The sequence below is a fragment of the Podarcis liolepis genome (assembly GCF_965112155.1).
Source record: "Podarcis liolepis genome assembly, chromosome: 1".
Lineage (NCBI taxonomy): Eukaryota > Metazoa > Chordata > Lepidosauria > Squamata > Lacertidae > Podarcis > Podarcis liolepis.
Window position 1 is genome coordinate 130,588,650 of NC_139554.1, and position 16,215 is coordinate 130,604,864.

Sequence of the window (16,215 nt, forward strand, 5' to 3'; positions counted from 1 at the left end):
ATTACAAGAGAATACAATACTGCTGAAAATTAGCATAAGAAAATGAAAATAAATAGTGTGCTAGATAGACTAAGCGGTAGATACATGAGGGGGTGGCAGGAAATCGCTAGAAACTTAAGAAGAACGTATTGTGATGTGATGTAACAAATATTGCCATTTTCTTTCCTTTCTTTTGGACAACCCTTTTGTTTGTTGTTGTTGGGAAACTGCCAGGGAGATAGTGTCCATCATGAGCCCCCAAGCCGGAGTTCTGGACGATCCATCGGCCTCCCGTAGACAGGCAGATCCAGCAGTTAGCGACACGAAGCCTCTGGAAATTCCTAGCCACATTCCAGGGCTGGGTGTACACTGTTTATCAGCAGAAACACAGCCAAAAGCTTGCACCGCAGAAGAGCATAATTTACAGACTTTATTAGCGTTTAACAGAACAAAAGAAAACGTGACCGTTCTGTGTCAGCATCTTCGGCCAACTGAGAAAACGAAAGGAATCTCAGCAAGAACATAAACATCCTGTGACTAGGACATGCGCAGACTCTGTTACTCACAAAGCCTGCTCCCTTTAAGGTGGAACGGAAATATCCTAACATCCTCCCCCTTTCCGTGTAACCTGTTGTACCTGTGGTTCACTCAATTGCAACCTTTGTACATAAACCTTATGTTGTTCTTTGTTAACAACCTTAGACAACAGATCAGCAGGAATTTCATTTCCTGCCATGTAGGACACCTGAATCAGTCCTTTCTGAATACACTCTCTTGCACGATGTAGCTTAATCTGCAAGTACTTGGTTCTCTGCTTGCAACTCTCGGAGTTCAGCAAAGCCAAACACGATCTATTGTCTTGATACACTTGTATAGGACATTTCACAGACACCCTGATGTCCTTAAACAGTTGCATCAACCATTCACAATCCATGAGTGAAAATGACAGAGCATTGAGTTCTGCTTCACAGGAACTTAGGCTCACTGTTGTTTGCTTCTTGCACAACCAGTCAAACAGGCAGTGGTTGTACATGTAGCACACACCAGAAGTGCTTGTACCATCCGTGGTGTCACTTCCAAAACTTGCATCTGCAAAGATTTCAAGACCTCCAGTCTTCTGACTGGTGAACCTCAGCCTGTAGTGCATAGTCCCTTTCAAATAGCGAGCTATGCGCTTCAGAGCTTTCCAATCCTGAACCGTAGGATTGTTGGCATGTCTGCTAAGCAAATTACAGCTTACAGCAATGTCAGGTCTTGAACATCTGGCAATGAAATTCAGTTTGCCTAGAATGCATCTGTATAGCGTTGTGTCAGAAAACGCTTCAGCAGCACTGTCTACCTGGTAACCTGTCACCATCGGTGTGTCTGCTGGGTTTGCATCAACCAAATTCAACCTGGTTAATACATCAGCAATTTTCTGTGTTTGGTGTACCAGAAAATTACCTGCTTGGTCCCTCTCCACCTGCAGAGAAAGATAGTTGGATACCTCACCAAGATCCTTCATGTCAAAGTGCTCCTTCAGCTGAGCTAGGGTGCTTTGATAAAAAGCCTGATTCTTCCAAAACATCAGAAGATCATCAACAAAACATAAACAATACAGTTTGTTTTGCCCCTCCTCCTTGACAAACACACATGGATCAGCTTTGCCCTGGTGAAAACCTAGAGAAAGCAATGTCTCAGTGAGTTTTGTGTTCCAACACCTGGCACTCTGCTTGAGACCATATAAGGATTTCCGCAGTTTACAGACCATACCCTTCTGTATCTCCATCCCATCAGGTGGAAGCATGAACAGCTGTTCATTCAAAATCCCGTACAAAAAAGCTGTATTAATGTCGTGGTGGGAAACATGCAGTTTCTCCTCCGCAGCGACCTTGAGCATCAGCCGAATGCTCTCATATTTGACTGTGGGTGAGTAGGTCTCGTGGTAATCCTGTCCTGGTACCTGTGAAAAACCTCTGGCAACCAATCTGGCTTTGTGTCTGACTACCTTGCCATTCTGGTCTGTCTTGGCCTTGAAGACCCATTTGCTGCCAACCAGTCTCATTCCTGGGACTACCGGTACCAATTCCCAAGTTTGGTTCCTGTTCAAGGAATCAACTTCAGCCTTCATGGCATTAAGCCAAGGCTCAGCATCTTTAGAGGTTAACTCCTGAACCTCTTTGAAGCTTGAAGGTTCCCACACCTTCTCTGAGCTACTAAGTACAGCAGTTGCTGTCTTAGCAAACTCATCAGCATACCTCTTTGGAGGTCTGCCCTTGGTCGCCCTTTCAGATCTGCGTACTAGACGCAAGTCTTCTGGACTCATCTCCTCTTTCTTAGGAGAAAAGTGACCAATGGTGAACAGTGGTTCTTCCAGTTCATTGTCAGACGCATCAGATGGTCTGACTGAGGCCTGTGCGCTCTTGTAGTCTGCTGTGTCATCACTGTCACTGACACCAGCAGCAGCGCCACCCACTGAACTGGAATCCGAACTCTGATCATCATCATCATCCTCATCCTCATCCTCATCATCATCAGCAGCATCAGCAGCTTTAGCTGCTTGCTTGACATCACCTTCATCCTCCTCTGGGTAACTCTGGAAAATTCCCACATTTCCCCCCCACTTAGGATTGTACTCAACACTCCTTGTGAACTTTATGGACTTAGAGTCAGTCATCCACACCCTGTATGCACCTTTTTCGTACCCCATGAACAAACCATGTGCCCCACGCTTCCCAAGCTTGTTGGTTTGTTGTGTGCGTACCCACATGTCCGAACCAAAAATCCTCATGTGTTTGGTGTTGGGTTTCTTACCAAACATCTTCTCATAGGGGGTACAACCAATGGGTGATGACAATCTGCGATTAACGGTATAAACCAAATTCCCCAGAGCTTCCCCCCAAAACTTATCAGGGAGATTGGCATCATGCAACAAGGTTTTGATTCCTTGCAGCAATGTTTGATTTGCTCTCTCCGCAAGCCCATTCATCCATGGCGATCTGGGCGTTGACATGTCATGCTGGATTCCCTTCTCAGTCAGGAAAGCTTCAAACTGCTGAGAAGTAAACTCCCCGCCCCGATCAGTAAACAAACAAGAAATACGTTTACTGTGCACATTCTCCAACCAAGCACAGAATTCCTTAAACTTTGGAAACGCTTGCGATTTCTGTTCGAGCAAATACACATGAATGTACCTAGAAAAAGAATCAATCAGAATCATGAAGTACCTTGCTCCTCCTATAGAGGGCGCTAGTGGACCAACCAGGTCCGCATGCACTAGCTGGTAGGGCTTGGAAGCCTGCCTGCTAGACTCCTTGCCTTTTGGAGCAACCTTCACCTTGTTCTCTGCACAAGATACACATTTCATGTGAAATTTACAAGGTTTGATGTTCAAACCTTCAACCACCTCTGGCATCTTGGCCAGTGCCTTCCAAGAGAGGTGACAAAACCTTCGATGCGCATCGTGAATGCAACCTGCATGAAGAACTTTGTTAGTTTGTGCAACACAACAAGAATCAGCATTAGATACAACAACAGTGTCATCATAAGTTATATGGAACAAACCATCCATAAACTTTGCATGCAAATAGTCCTCTTTGCCTTTACTGATGACACAGACGCTCCTCTTGAAGGAAATCTGAAAACCACGCCCAGTAAGCTGTGGGACGCTCAACAAGTTGCTCGCAGCTCCTGGAACATACAGTACACCGCTGATGGTTGTGTGCAGACTTGCAAGTTTCACAGTCCCTTCTCCTGCAATTTGCAACGTCCTTCCATCAGCCAGGTGGATCTCACCTTCCTGAGGCTTGAAGGAGATAAAGAGATGCCTGTCCTTGGAAACGTGGCGGCTGGCACCTGAGTCCACAATAAACCTGCCTTTGGCAGTTGGAGCAGTCTTTACAGCAAGCAAACCCTTTTGCAGCTTGCCCCCCTGCTGCTCCTGGCCACCAGACGTGCCTTTAGCCTTTGGTGAAGCTGTGCCAGCAAGCAAAACCTTGCTTTCCACTGACGTGGGCTTTTGCAGCTCGCCCCCCTGCTTCTGGCCATCTGCAGACGTGCCTTTAGCCTTTGGTGAAGCTGTGCCAGTAAACAACGCTTTGTTTTTCCCTTGCGCGGGCTCTTCACCCTCCCTCTGCTCCTGGCCATCTGCAGGTGTCTGCCTGTGGCTCTGTTTACCTTTGCCTTTCCGGCCTCTGCAAAGGCGATGGCCTTGGTTCCCATGAGAAACAGAGCTCTCAGCTGCCGACTCCTTGGCTCCCCCTGGAGGCTGGAATGCTGCCTGGGATGACGTGACGGTCAGCTCCCCCTGCAGCTTGCAACCGGTGCCCTCAGCATCCCTGCACTCATTCGCATTCTGGGAAATAGCTAGGACCTCCGATGCAGTCAAACTCTGGGCTGGGATTATTTGTTTGTGAGCTCTCATTAAAGCAGACCACATTCCACGTGCAGTGGTGTTGCCAGCCAGCGTCTTAATTTCCTCAAGAGATACGGATAGGACTATTACGTCAATCGCTTTCGAATTCTGCGATTTCCATCTCTCTGTCAGAGGAACTGGGGGGGCTTCAGAAACAACATGCCAGACCCCAAACTGACGCAGCAAAGATTCACACCATTTTGCCCAGGGTTCATAATTCTGCCCATCCAACTTAGGGGATTCAGCATTTCCAGAAGCTTGGAAAAACTCCATTCCAGCTTTTACTTTAGCCGTGAGCCCTATGCCTTCAAAGACCCCTTATCTTGGCAGCTCATTAATCACGAACTCTTTGGCTCAGCTCCCAGGCCAATTTAGCCTTGCCGGAGATCAAAGGCTCTTTGCCGAGGTATAACAGAAAAAGCGTCCCTTTTGCTTTTCCCCCCTTCATACCTCTCAAACGCAGTCTGTTGCAGCTTTACTCTCCTGTAGGTGCCGTGAATCTGGGCCCGAAACCTTGTTGTTGGGAAACTGCCAGGGAGATAGTGTCCATCATGAGCCCCCAAGCCGGAGTTCTGGACGATCCATCGGCCTCCCGTAGACAGGCAGATCCAGCAGTTAGCGACACGAAGCCTCTGGAAATTCCTAGCCACATTCCAGGGCTGGGTGTACACTGTTTATCAGCAGAAACACAGCCAAAAGCTTGCACCGCAGAAGAGCATAATTTACAGACTTTATTAGCGTTTAACAGAACAAAAGAAAACGTGACCGTTCTGTGTCAGCATCTTCGGCCAACTGAGAAAACGAAAGGAATCTCAGCAAGAACATAAACATCCTGTGACTAGGACATGCGCAGACTCTGTTACTCACAAAGCCTGCTCCCTTTAAGGTGGAACGGAAATATCCTAACAGTTACTTCTTTTTAGGCTCAATAAAGCATTATAGGGGGAAAACCAAAATGATTAAAACCAGTATCATTAAAATGACTGGGTCAATAATGAATGCTTTACACAGAGGTGTAGGCCTACTGACATACAAAAAGTTTTCAAGAGATGCCTGAATGTTAGCAGTAAGGTTGGTCTTCTGAATCGCTGCTCGAAGAAGTTTCCTCACCATGGGACCAGCCACACCGAATACCTGACTTTAAGGGGAGGCCACTCTACGCTCTGTAACACGGGGAAGAGGTGGTCTCAGTGACTGAGCAGGTATAAAAGGCTCAGGGGTTCCTTAGGTTATCTTGGAACCAAGCTGCTCAGAGCTTTGACTATCAACACAAACCTGGCTAGGAAAGGCACCAAACACTGAATTTGGATGAACGTGGGTGGCGCTGTGGTCTAAACCACTGAGACTCTGGGTTTGCTGATCAAAAGGTCGGCAATTCGAATCCCTGTGATTGGGTGAGCTCCCGTTGCTCAGTCCCAGCTCCTGTCAACCTAGCAGTTCGAAAGCATGGCAAAAAGTGCAAGTAGGTAAATAGGTACCACTCTGGCGGGAAGGTCAACGGCGTTTACATGCGCTGCTCTGGTTTCACCACAAGTGGCTTAGTCATGCTGGCCACATGGCCCGGAAAAACTGTCTGCGGACAAATGCCGGCTCCCTCGGCCAGTAAAGCGAGATTAGCGCCACAACCACAGAGTCGTCTGCAACTGGACTTAACTGTCGGGGGTCCTTTACCTTTTTATGTCTTCTTCTTTGGCGATCACTCGTAGCCGACTAAGATTGTTTGCCATAAACACGGTTTTAACAATGAGTCCATAAGTGACTATGGAGGCCAATTCTGGACCCACACGTCCTTCCACAATGGGGACATTGGTTTCCGGGTGGGAGTTGATCACGGTGTGGATTTCCCAAGCGTGCCTTCCTCTTAGCACATTTCTCCCTTGCGTCCTGAGTTTGAGTGTCTTCAAAGCCCACGGCTCCTTTGGTAAAGGCTCTTCTCCAGTTGGAGTGCTTGCAGGCAAGTGTTTCCCAATTGTTAGTGTTCACACTACTTTTAAGATTGGCCTTGATGCAGTCTTTAAACCTCTTTTGTTGACCACCAGCATTACGTTTTCCATTTTTAAGTTCAGAATAGAGTAGTTGCTTTGGAAGACAATAATAGGCATCTGCACAACATGACCAGTCCAATGAAGCTGATGTTGAAGAATCATTGCTTTGACACTGGTGATCACCCATATGTATCACCCATATGAAGGAAGTGGGGAATTTAATATTGAGGGCAGGGACAGGTACTGCGAACAGCATATCCAGTGGTGACTGGCACACTTCCAAAGAAACAACAGCACCGATGACCTGTGACAATGTGCTAAGGCACACAAAGAACCGCAAAAACCAGCTCATGGCTGCTGCGTCCCTCTTGGCTGAGGGCTGTAAAAGCAGGGGGTTAGTTTAAGCCAAAGGATGACTATTATTCTACCTTACTATTACAGAGGCAACACTGCTGGCCATAAAAAAGTAAGAGGTGAAAAAAGGGACTTCATTTGATAATGAAAATGTTTCTTCTCTTCTAACTGAAATGGGGGGGGGGGGAATCAGGTGCTTAGCTCAAAGCAACACTAGCAAATCATTTAGACAAACAACAGCTACTACCTTCACACCCTGAAAGGGAAAGTAAACACAGTGGTACCTCGGGTTACATACGCTTCAGGTTACAGACTCCGCTAACCCAGAAATAGTGCTTCAGGTTAAGAACTTTGCTTCGGTATGAGAACAGAAATTGTGCTCCGGCGGCACGGCGGCAGCAGGAGGCCCCATTAGCGAAAGTGGTGCTTCAGGTTAAGAACAGTTTCAGGTTAAGAACGGACCTCCGGAACAAATTAAGTACTTAACCTGAGGTACCACTGTACTCTAAGATTGTGAGTAGGAAAATGTAATATTTCCAAAGAAGAAAAGAGTGGGTACAACTCATATTAGACACTATATTAATTGTTCCTGCACACTTAACTGAGTAACACATTACAGAAAATTGTTTTCCACTGAAATACCCCTCTGCTATGTGTCAGGGCTGTTTATCAATGCTGCCCCAGAAAAGCCACCATCGCCACAAACATATTCAGGTTAATTCAATTGTGGAAAGAGAGACGGTGCTACGCTAATGTCATTTCGAATATACTATGGAAACATAATACGAGGTCTGGAGCCCTGCATTACACATACATGGCTTTCCTTCTTTTCTCCACCGAATATGCCAGATATACAGTTGGGCTGTACTTTATAAAACCCAAACATCATGACTCCAGCCTATTGGCTGCCTATAGGGAGCTAGCTATTAAAAATTTCATTGGTATGGCTGCAGTCCATTAGCTAACTTACCTTCATACCCATAAAAAGTGAAGGGTAAACCCAGGATTTTTACAACCACTATCTGGAAAAGGTAATAGCAGGGCTACAGTCACATTACATTTATTATACACCATGACTCTAACAACTGCTCTGGGATCAGGCCACAGAGCAACAGGGCACCGTGACAGATGCCGTTTTCTCTCGGTGATTTAAAAGGTCTAGCTTTTATTTAACTTAATTTAAAAAATGAAGTCAAAGCTTTGGCTTTGCAGCAAGGGAAACACACAGGCTGAGATGATTTCAGGTCAAGCAACTAGACTAACTAGGCCACAAATTAAGAACTTAATACCCATCATCCAATTCAGCAAACTCGAGAATATGCTTTCACATAATACCCTTTTGGATGAGCAAGCACTGCGTTAAGCGCAGTTAAGTACTCAGAAAGTGACAAACGGATTACCGTCTTCACACTGACCCAAATTGCGTCGGATGGGGTTGTCATAAGAATTGGAAGATTAAAGTTCCTGCTTTGCTAAGTAGAAACACAACATGCATTTTACATGGTTGTCACAGCGTGATTTGTATAATGGTGTTTCGAGGTAGGGGACATCGACACACCACACATTCAGCTTCACAAAAGCTACAAAAACTTTTAGCAAGGAAGCAAAATCTATTTCAAAGCAGAGTCCAGAGCCTGTAACTCCACTCATTTGTAAGGCTCTAGAAACTTGATGGGACATGGGTGGAGCTGTGGGTTAAACCACAGAGCCTAGGGCTTGCCGATCAGAAGGTCGCCGGTTCGAATCCCCGCGACGGGGTGAGCTCCCGTTGCTCGGTCCCTGCTCCTGCCAACCTAGCAGTTCGAAAGCACGTCAAAGTGCAAGTAGATAAATAGGTACCGCTCTGGCGGGAAGCTAAACGGTGTTTCCGTGCCCTGCTCTGGTTCGCCAGAAGCGGCTTAGTCATGCTGGCCACATGACCCAGAAGATGTACGTCGGCTCCCTCGACCAATAAAGCGAGATGAGCGCCACAACCCCAGTGTCCGTCACGACTGGACCTAATGGTCAGGGGTCCCTTTACCTTTACCTTAGAAACTTGATAAGCTGGGGCTGCCATATTTCAAAAAGTGATTTTTGTGTGTGCCAAAGTCGTTGAGCACAGTACCAGGAAACACTTCTAACTGTCTGGGTTACTCTAAAGGCTTGAGCCCCTTCTCTCTGTGCATTTTCAAAGTCCTCATGTTTGCTTTTATCAGTGGTTGGAGCCATCTGAAGTACCACGTTGCCCTTTTGTACTTAACACCCTTTTACAACCGGAACTCAGTTCTGGCACCTCTCAGATGGGCACCATTGCCATTCTAAGAGGGAGGTGTTCATAGTGAGTTCTGGCACCTCATCTTCTAGCAAAACAGCGCTGTTGACATGTACGGCAAACATTTGCTGTATAAAATGTGGATCACAGTTGACCATTCAGAAAGAATAAATCATGCCAGAGGCTTAGGGAGTGCAAGTGAGCAGAGTTATAAGCAGATACCGGAGAGAAAAATTTGATCGGCTCACCAATAAAGCTGGAGAGAAGTGAATCAACTAAATGTGAGGATGCAGAAGAAGCAGAGACTTCGTAACACAAAACCCAGAGAGCATCTGTGCAGTAATCTCCAGTACTTTCTCTACACTCTGGGTCACCAGATGAAACCTAGCACCATGCTCCCAGTGGGAGAACACTGTTTTACGGTCATGCCCATGGCCATGCGCAGATTGTCTACAATACAGTGCCCCAAAGAAAGGCAGAGAATCAGCTCGATGCTTCGCAGTGGGAGGAAATGAAATGCTCACCCAGAAAGCAGAGTAACGGCGAGATTTAGAAACACAAACTCCATGTCTGAAATGCTGAGCATTTTATACAGCAAGCATCCTGAGATGCCCATTCACATAGAACAGACATGTTCAACCAGTCGAACGGGATCAACAGGTAGATCCTGGGTGATCCTGGTAGATCATGGGATCCTTATCGATCGCTTGGGGTGGGGAAACAGGGAAGGAATGTGTTCCCCTCACACTTCTCTATGTCGCGTCATGTGGGCAGTCATTTGGCGCTTGCTGAAGTTGATTGTGGATACGATGACTGTCTATTTCGGTGTGTGCGTGTGTTTGATGTTGATTTTCCAGTTAGTGATGTATAGCATTTCCCTTTAGAAAAGCTCCACAACTCTGGTACATGGGCGTACGAAGTGGGGGGCAGAGGGGGCTGGCCGCCCCTGGGGGTCGGGGTGACAAGATGGCCCCTGCCTCCCCCCAGCTGTAGAGCGGCCGAGGGCGCATGCAGTCCATATGAGTGCCGCTCACATGGTGTCCGTACGGGCTGCCACTCTTGCAAGGCAACCGTACAGGCTGCCACTCTCATGCGCCATCCATACGGGTGTCTGTACGGGCTGCCTCTCAAATAGCAATCATATGGGCTGCCACGCATGCACACTCCATATGGGATGCTGCACAAATGCATTAGTGCATACGGGATGCCGCACATGTGCAGTCCATATGGGCCGCCACACACACGGACTCTGTGCGGGTTGCCGCTCACGCGGCAGCCCATACGGTCGCTGTACAAGTGGCAGCCCATACAGCTGCTGCGCGAGAGCAGCAGTCCATACGGACTGCGCATGTGCGGCATCCCATATGGAGTGCGCATGTGTGGCATCCCGTACAGTTGCTGCTCATGCGCACTCCGTACGGGCTGCCCCGCCCCTCGGCATCCCACCCTGGGTGCTGGAGAGGGTTCCTCCGCCACTGCTCTGGTCTCTCCTCCCCCCAAAATCAAAAGCTCAACAAGTTTGGTCAGTCCTACCCCCCGAAAAGCTCAACAACCTCTCCTTCCACACCCCCACGTTCCTCCTCCCTCCAATGACAATGGGTAGATCACTGCCAGGTTTTTTTTAAAACTGGGAGTAGATCGCAGTCTCTTGGGAGTTGGACGTGACTGACATAGAAGAACTACAGTGGTGCCCCGCAAGACGAATGCCTCGCAAGACGGAAAACTTGCTAGACGAAAGAGTTTTCCGTTTTGGAGGTGCTTTGCAAAACGAATCTCCTATGGGCTTGCTTCGCAAGACGAAAATGTCTTGCGAGTTCCTGCAGGTTTTTTCCCCTCCCCCCCTTTTCTAAACCGCTAAGCTGCTTATCAGCTGATCCGATAAGCTGATAAGACGCTAAAAGCCGCTAATAGCGCTAATCCGCTAATCCGTCAATGGGCTTGCTTCGCAAGACGAAAAAACCGCTAGACGAACGGATCACAGAACGGATTCTTTTCGTCTTGCGAGGCACCACTGTACTGGGAATTAGGGCAATCAATTCCCCCCCTTCCTATTGAAATGTCACTGGGTTCCGCTCAAGAGGGTCCCTAACTCTGTGTGTGCGTGCATTTCAGAGTTGCAGAATGGTTGGTGTTACAAAAGGGACACTTCGGATCCTAGCCTTTCTGCATGGAAGTGCAACTGTATAGAACATCGTTGGTAATGTTCTTCCAAGGTGAAGGGCACACTGATAAAAGGAAGGAACTTAGCGGGAAACATGTAGCCTGAAGACCTGTGTGAAACCAACTCCTTAAGGACACTTCCCATGCAACCTTTTCCAAGATGCGAAAAACATCCATCATCTTTGGCAGACGCCGCCTTTTCCTTTCATGTCAAATTAGAGAATGCACATTCCTCTCTGAGCTTCCCTGTGCCCTTAGATCTTATAGCAGTGCTTAGCTATGATTCCCTTCTCTTTCTACTGATATAGGACACATTATTTTCCATGATGGCAACGAATCCACTGAACACCATCTCAAGAGAAGAGCACAGAAGCTCTGGTCTTACAGACATTTAGACATTTATTATTATTATTATTATTATTATTATTATTATTATTATTATTATTATTATTTTGCCAAGCCATATTTGGCTAAATGTAGTTTATCCTATACAGTGGTACCTCGGGTTACATACGCTTCAGGTTACAGACGCTTCAGGTTACAGACTCTTCTAACCCAGAAATAGTACCTCAGGTTAAGAACTTTGCTTCAGGATGAGAACAGAAATCGGGCTTCAGCAGCATGGCAGCAGCAGGAGGCCCCATTAGCTAAAGTGGTGCTTCAGGTTAAGAACAGTTTCAGGTTAAGAACGGACCTCTGGAACAAATTAAGTACTTAACCTGAGGTACCACTGTATAGTTAAACAGCTTTGTTTGTTGTGACTTGGTTTGTTTTTTTGCTAAAAAAAGAAAGAAAGTTAGGAAACAAACTTTATCGAAAGAATTAAGAGGCCTGTGTTGCAAACGCGCATTCCTGGTTTCGAGTTTAATTGCTGAATAAAGGAAACTAGCAATCAAAGTGGCCTTTTGTCAATAGCAAACGTGGTTCAATGTGGTTCAGTGGATATTGTGCTTGGCTTGTAGAAGAAAGACTATCAGTTACAATCTGTCTGGGGAAAGCTCTCCTTTCCTGAAGGAGCACCTACTCTGTATGCAAAATGATTCCAGGTTTAATGCCTGTCATAAACGTCAGGCAATACTTCTATTAGAAGTTTAGTGCAGAGAACACCGAGCGTGAAGGACCAAGCATCTGAATATTTTCCTAACTTGAGTCGGCGGTAATAAAGAAATAAATATCCATCTAGCATAATATTAATTGAGTCGGCGGTAATAAAGAAATAAATATCCATCTAGCATAATATTAATTGATGGAGAGAGAAAAACGTATTTTACCTCAACATGGCACCCAAACCTTTCTTCTTTGTTTTTCTTTCTGGATCTTCATTGTCTTCCTTCTTGTCCTTTTCTTTCGCTTTAGATTTGAGCTTCAGATTTGCTTTTTTATTCTTATCTTTCATTTTTTCTTTTGCCTTCTTGTGTTTCTTCGCCTTGGCTTCCACATCCTCTAACTCAACCTTCATGTGAAGGGCTGATTCAAAGTTATGAGCTTCCTGATCCGAGAGAGAGCTTTTATCAGACGGACCATCTGCAGGAGGAGAAGGATAATCAATAAGTACAAACAAGAGGTGTTTATGATGAACACATGGAAATTGCAGGGTAGTTGTTCATGTGCGGTGTCCTATAATATACGTTCACCAAATAAAAAGGGCTATCAAACATAGCCAGTTGATTTCAGTCAGACTTTGTTGCAAATTAATAAAAGACTCATTATGGGTTTATCCATGGGGTTATCCATTCAAGTTGTGTAAGCTGCTTGGGACATATTGAGCTGCCTGGGTCAGCTGAGGCTGAGACAACAGGCACCCCCTAAATTACAGCCGTGGCTTCAAGAGATGCTGTTTATTTATGAGGGTTCCTCACCATATGGTCCAGGGTGGACCAAAGCAATGGAACCCTGTGGAGGCTGGTCTACTAGGACAGGTGGGGCACTGCCCATCCTAAACCCTCAAAGGATGCTTAGGATCACAGCCTCCAGGAACCTCCAGCGCAACATTTGTAGACTCCCTATGCATTGTTAGTCACTTGCAAACCTGTCCCAACCCTTGCACTTCACTACTCTCACAGGTGGAATCTACTTTCCCTACAGAGGAAAGGACAACTCAATTTCACAGGCTCCGCGGCCTGTGAAACTGACTGTACTAAACCAGGCAAAGTCTCCAAAGAATGGAGAAGGGAAGGGAAGATGGAGAGAGAGAAGGTGATGACCTCCCTGTGGACCTTCGTCCCAGGAAAGGCGCCAGAAGGGGGTGTCCTGGCCTGCATCTTCACCAGGCCACCATCTTCCCATACCAATAACATGATATGATGGCCTTTGCTGAGGAATTGCCCCCCTCCCCAATTCCACAGAGAGGCAGGAATGGCAAGGAACCATCCAGTACGTTTCCGAGCACAATTCAAAGTGTTGGTGCTGACCTTTAAAGCCCTAAACGGCCTCGGTCCTATACACCTGAAGGAGCATCTCCACCCCCATCGTTCAGCCCGGACACTGAGATCCAGCGCCGAGGGCCTTCTGGCAGTTCCCTCATTGCGAGAAGTGAGGTTACAGGGAACCAGACAGAGGGCCTTCTCGGTATTGGCGCCCGCCCTATGGAACACCCTCCCATCAGATGCCAAGGAAATAAGCAGCTATCCTATCTTTAAAAGACATCTGAAGGCAGCCCTGTTCAGGGAAGTTTTTAATATTTAACGCTGTACTGTTTTTAACACTTGATTGGGGGCCGCCCAGAGTGGCTGGGGAAACTCAGCCAGATGGGCAGGGTATAAATTATTATTATTATTATTATTATTATTATTATTATTATTATTATTATTATCCACCAGCATTGGGAGGAAACAGACACTGAAATGGAAACTTTCTGAAGAAGAAAATAGAAGTAAAGAATACCTTCTGCCATATCTTCAGGTCCATCATAAGATTTGTCAATAGCAGCTCGGAAACTCTCATTGCATCCTCTGCCACGAACCATGTGAGGCCTGGGCCTATAGAAAGGAAGCTCATTCTTTTTCACTTCAGCAACAGCAGTCTGAAGACTCTCTAGGGAGCTTGACTTCTTCAAACCCAGGGTGGGACCAATGTCCTTTCCAGAAGATGCTGAAGAAAAAGACCGAGAAATATTTGACTACTTGGTACACTTTTTAAACCTTAGATTCTCCAGCTGCACAACTGGAAGTCACTTCTTGTTCTCTAAACTAACCAGGGCTTTTAAATCGAATACATTAGGTTTGTAAAAAAAACAAAACACCAAAAACGTATGTAACTCAAACACAGTACTAGTATTCTGAGCCCTCCAGAGAATCAATCCAAAGGAGTAGGGGATAAAAGGAGCTATTTTGCTAAGATGAATGAATACGGATTTTGCAAAGGAAGTCACTCTCCTGTTATAATCACAGAAATCCTAACTCCATCAACCCATTACACTGAGATTTGTTAGCAAATCCCCTTTTACTGCTCAGCCTTTCCCTTTAAGAAAAAGTTTGCATTAATTCCTTTCTGTTAGATAAGTTACACCCTCCATTTTCGGCACAGAGGCACTTCAGGCATCAAGCAACTTGGCATTCCCATATCCAGAAGCCTCAGTGTTGGCTTGTTTGAGCCACTGAGGGAACTGCCGTGTCTCTCAAGACTAGAGCCCCCCGGAAGAGTGTGTGTGAGAGAGAAGATTAAATAGACTGGATGGAATCACAGCACAAATTGCTAGATGAAAAGACCTATGTGAGAGAAGCTACGGAGCAGGCCTGCACAACATTAACTCAGGGAAGGTAACAGTATATGAGCAAAGTGATGGGGAATTCTCAAAAGGTGCCTTTAAAGCAGTTTATTATTGAGCCCCATCATGGTTTAAGTCCAATGGCTCTTCGCCAAGGTGGGTCAAGTTCCTTAAGCCAGCTGAAGCTGACAGCGAAAGCAGGGGTGGGGAGCCGATAGCCCACAAAGCCCTGCTAGCCGTGCCCCAATTTGTGGTGGTGGTGGCCCCCCAAAAGAAGCACACAGAGACAATTTAAATTCCCACTGCATCCATTTTCATGCTTAGGAGTTTAACCTCTCTACCCAGCCCAGCACTCAGTGGCGTGGGATGTGGGGCACAGGGGCGGTTTCCCCTAGTGCAAAATTGTTAGGGGTGCAAAATTTCAATGCTGCCTCAGTACAGCTGCATGCTTCCACCACTGGGCTCCGATGATAACGGCTTCTCCATGCAAACCAGGAAGTGACCTCTCCAGACAACGGAACAACTTTTCTTATCTCTGCGGCTGCAATCACCTGGGTGACGCGGGACACTGTTAGGCAGTTGAATGCACATGAGTACTCAGTCCATAGCTGTCAACTTACAGATTTGAAAATAAAGGACCAGAAGCCTCAAAAATAAGGGATCAGCAGCCAAAATAAGGGATTTTCCGAAGACAGGTATGTCCAGCTTCTGAGCCAAAGGCAGAAAGCCCAGCCAGCAGCCAAACAAAGCCTCAAGCAGTGGTTCCCACAGCGCAGCAACCCAGCAAAGGGGATGCAGCAAGGAAAACCACTGTCACCTCTCCGCTGGGAAGCGCTGAGCAAAGGCGAGTCCCCAGGCAACACAGCCGATTTGATCGCACAAGGCATGCAAGCTCCACCCCCCCAGTCATTTGTAGACTCCTTATTGGGTGAGCAACGCAGCCAAGCAACACAGTTGGAGCCTCCCTCCTCCCTGGGAGGGAGGGAGAGGAGCTGCTTTCTTTGAAACCCGGGAAATTTAAGGGACATCATCAATAAGGGACAGCAGCAGAACACTGCGCTGGGATAAGGGACTTTCCCGCCAAATAAAGGACAGTTGACAGCTATGACTCAGTCCGTTTCCCACCCTCTGTGTGGCCCCGGGCACTGACAACCCACGCTACGCCACTGCCAACGCTACAATGGGAAGAAAAACCACTCTCTAACCTTCAGATCAAGACTTGAAACAAATGTTCTTTTGTCTGTACCTCTGTACTGGCTGCTAACAAAAAAAAAAGAATTCTGGGAATGTATAATTATTTCTCAAGAGTAATGTTTTCTTTTTAGCATATGGATGAAAATTAGCAAACCTGTGAATCCTTGCAAAGTTTTTAATAACTCAGTTCTAA

At 46.5% G+C, this 16,215-nt stretch overlaps 1 protein-coding gene and 1 long non-coding RNA gene across 3 annotated transcripts in view; one reads left to right on the forward strand and one right to left on the reverse strand.

The window, feature by feature from the left end:
• The window catches only part of PARD3B (par-3 family cell polarity regulator beta), a 579,832-nt gene that overhangs the window by 251,808 nt on the left and 311,809 nt on the right, over positions 1–16,215 (reverse strand). For both annotated transcript variants that reach the window (XM_083472433.1, XM_083472434.1), the window contains 2 exons: positions 14,006–14,212; positions 12,394–12,646 (listed from right to left, as the gene is read on the reverse strand). In XM_083472433.1, the coding sequence (XP_083328559.1) occupies positions 12,394–12,646; positions 14,006–14,212 (460 nt within the window). The remainder of the gene's footprint in view (positions 1–12,393; positions 12,647–14,005; positions 14,213–16,215) is intronic.
• LOC310693554 overlaps positions 1–16,215 on the forward strand; it is a 278,269-nt gene that overhangs the window by 48,352 nt on the left and 213,702 nt on the right. The window contains exon 2 of the long non-coding RNA XR_014519233.1: positions 8,017–8,031. This is a non-coding gene — a long non-coding RNA (uncharacterized lncRNA). The remainder of the gene's footprint in view (positions 1–8,016; positions 8,032–16,215) is intronic.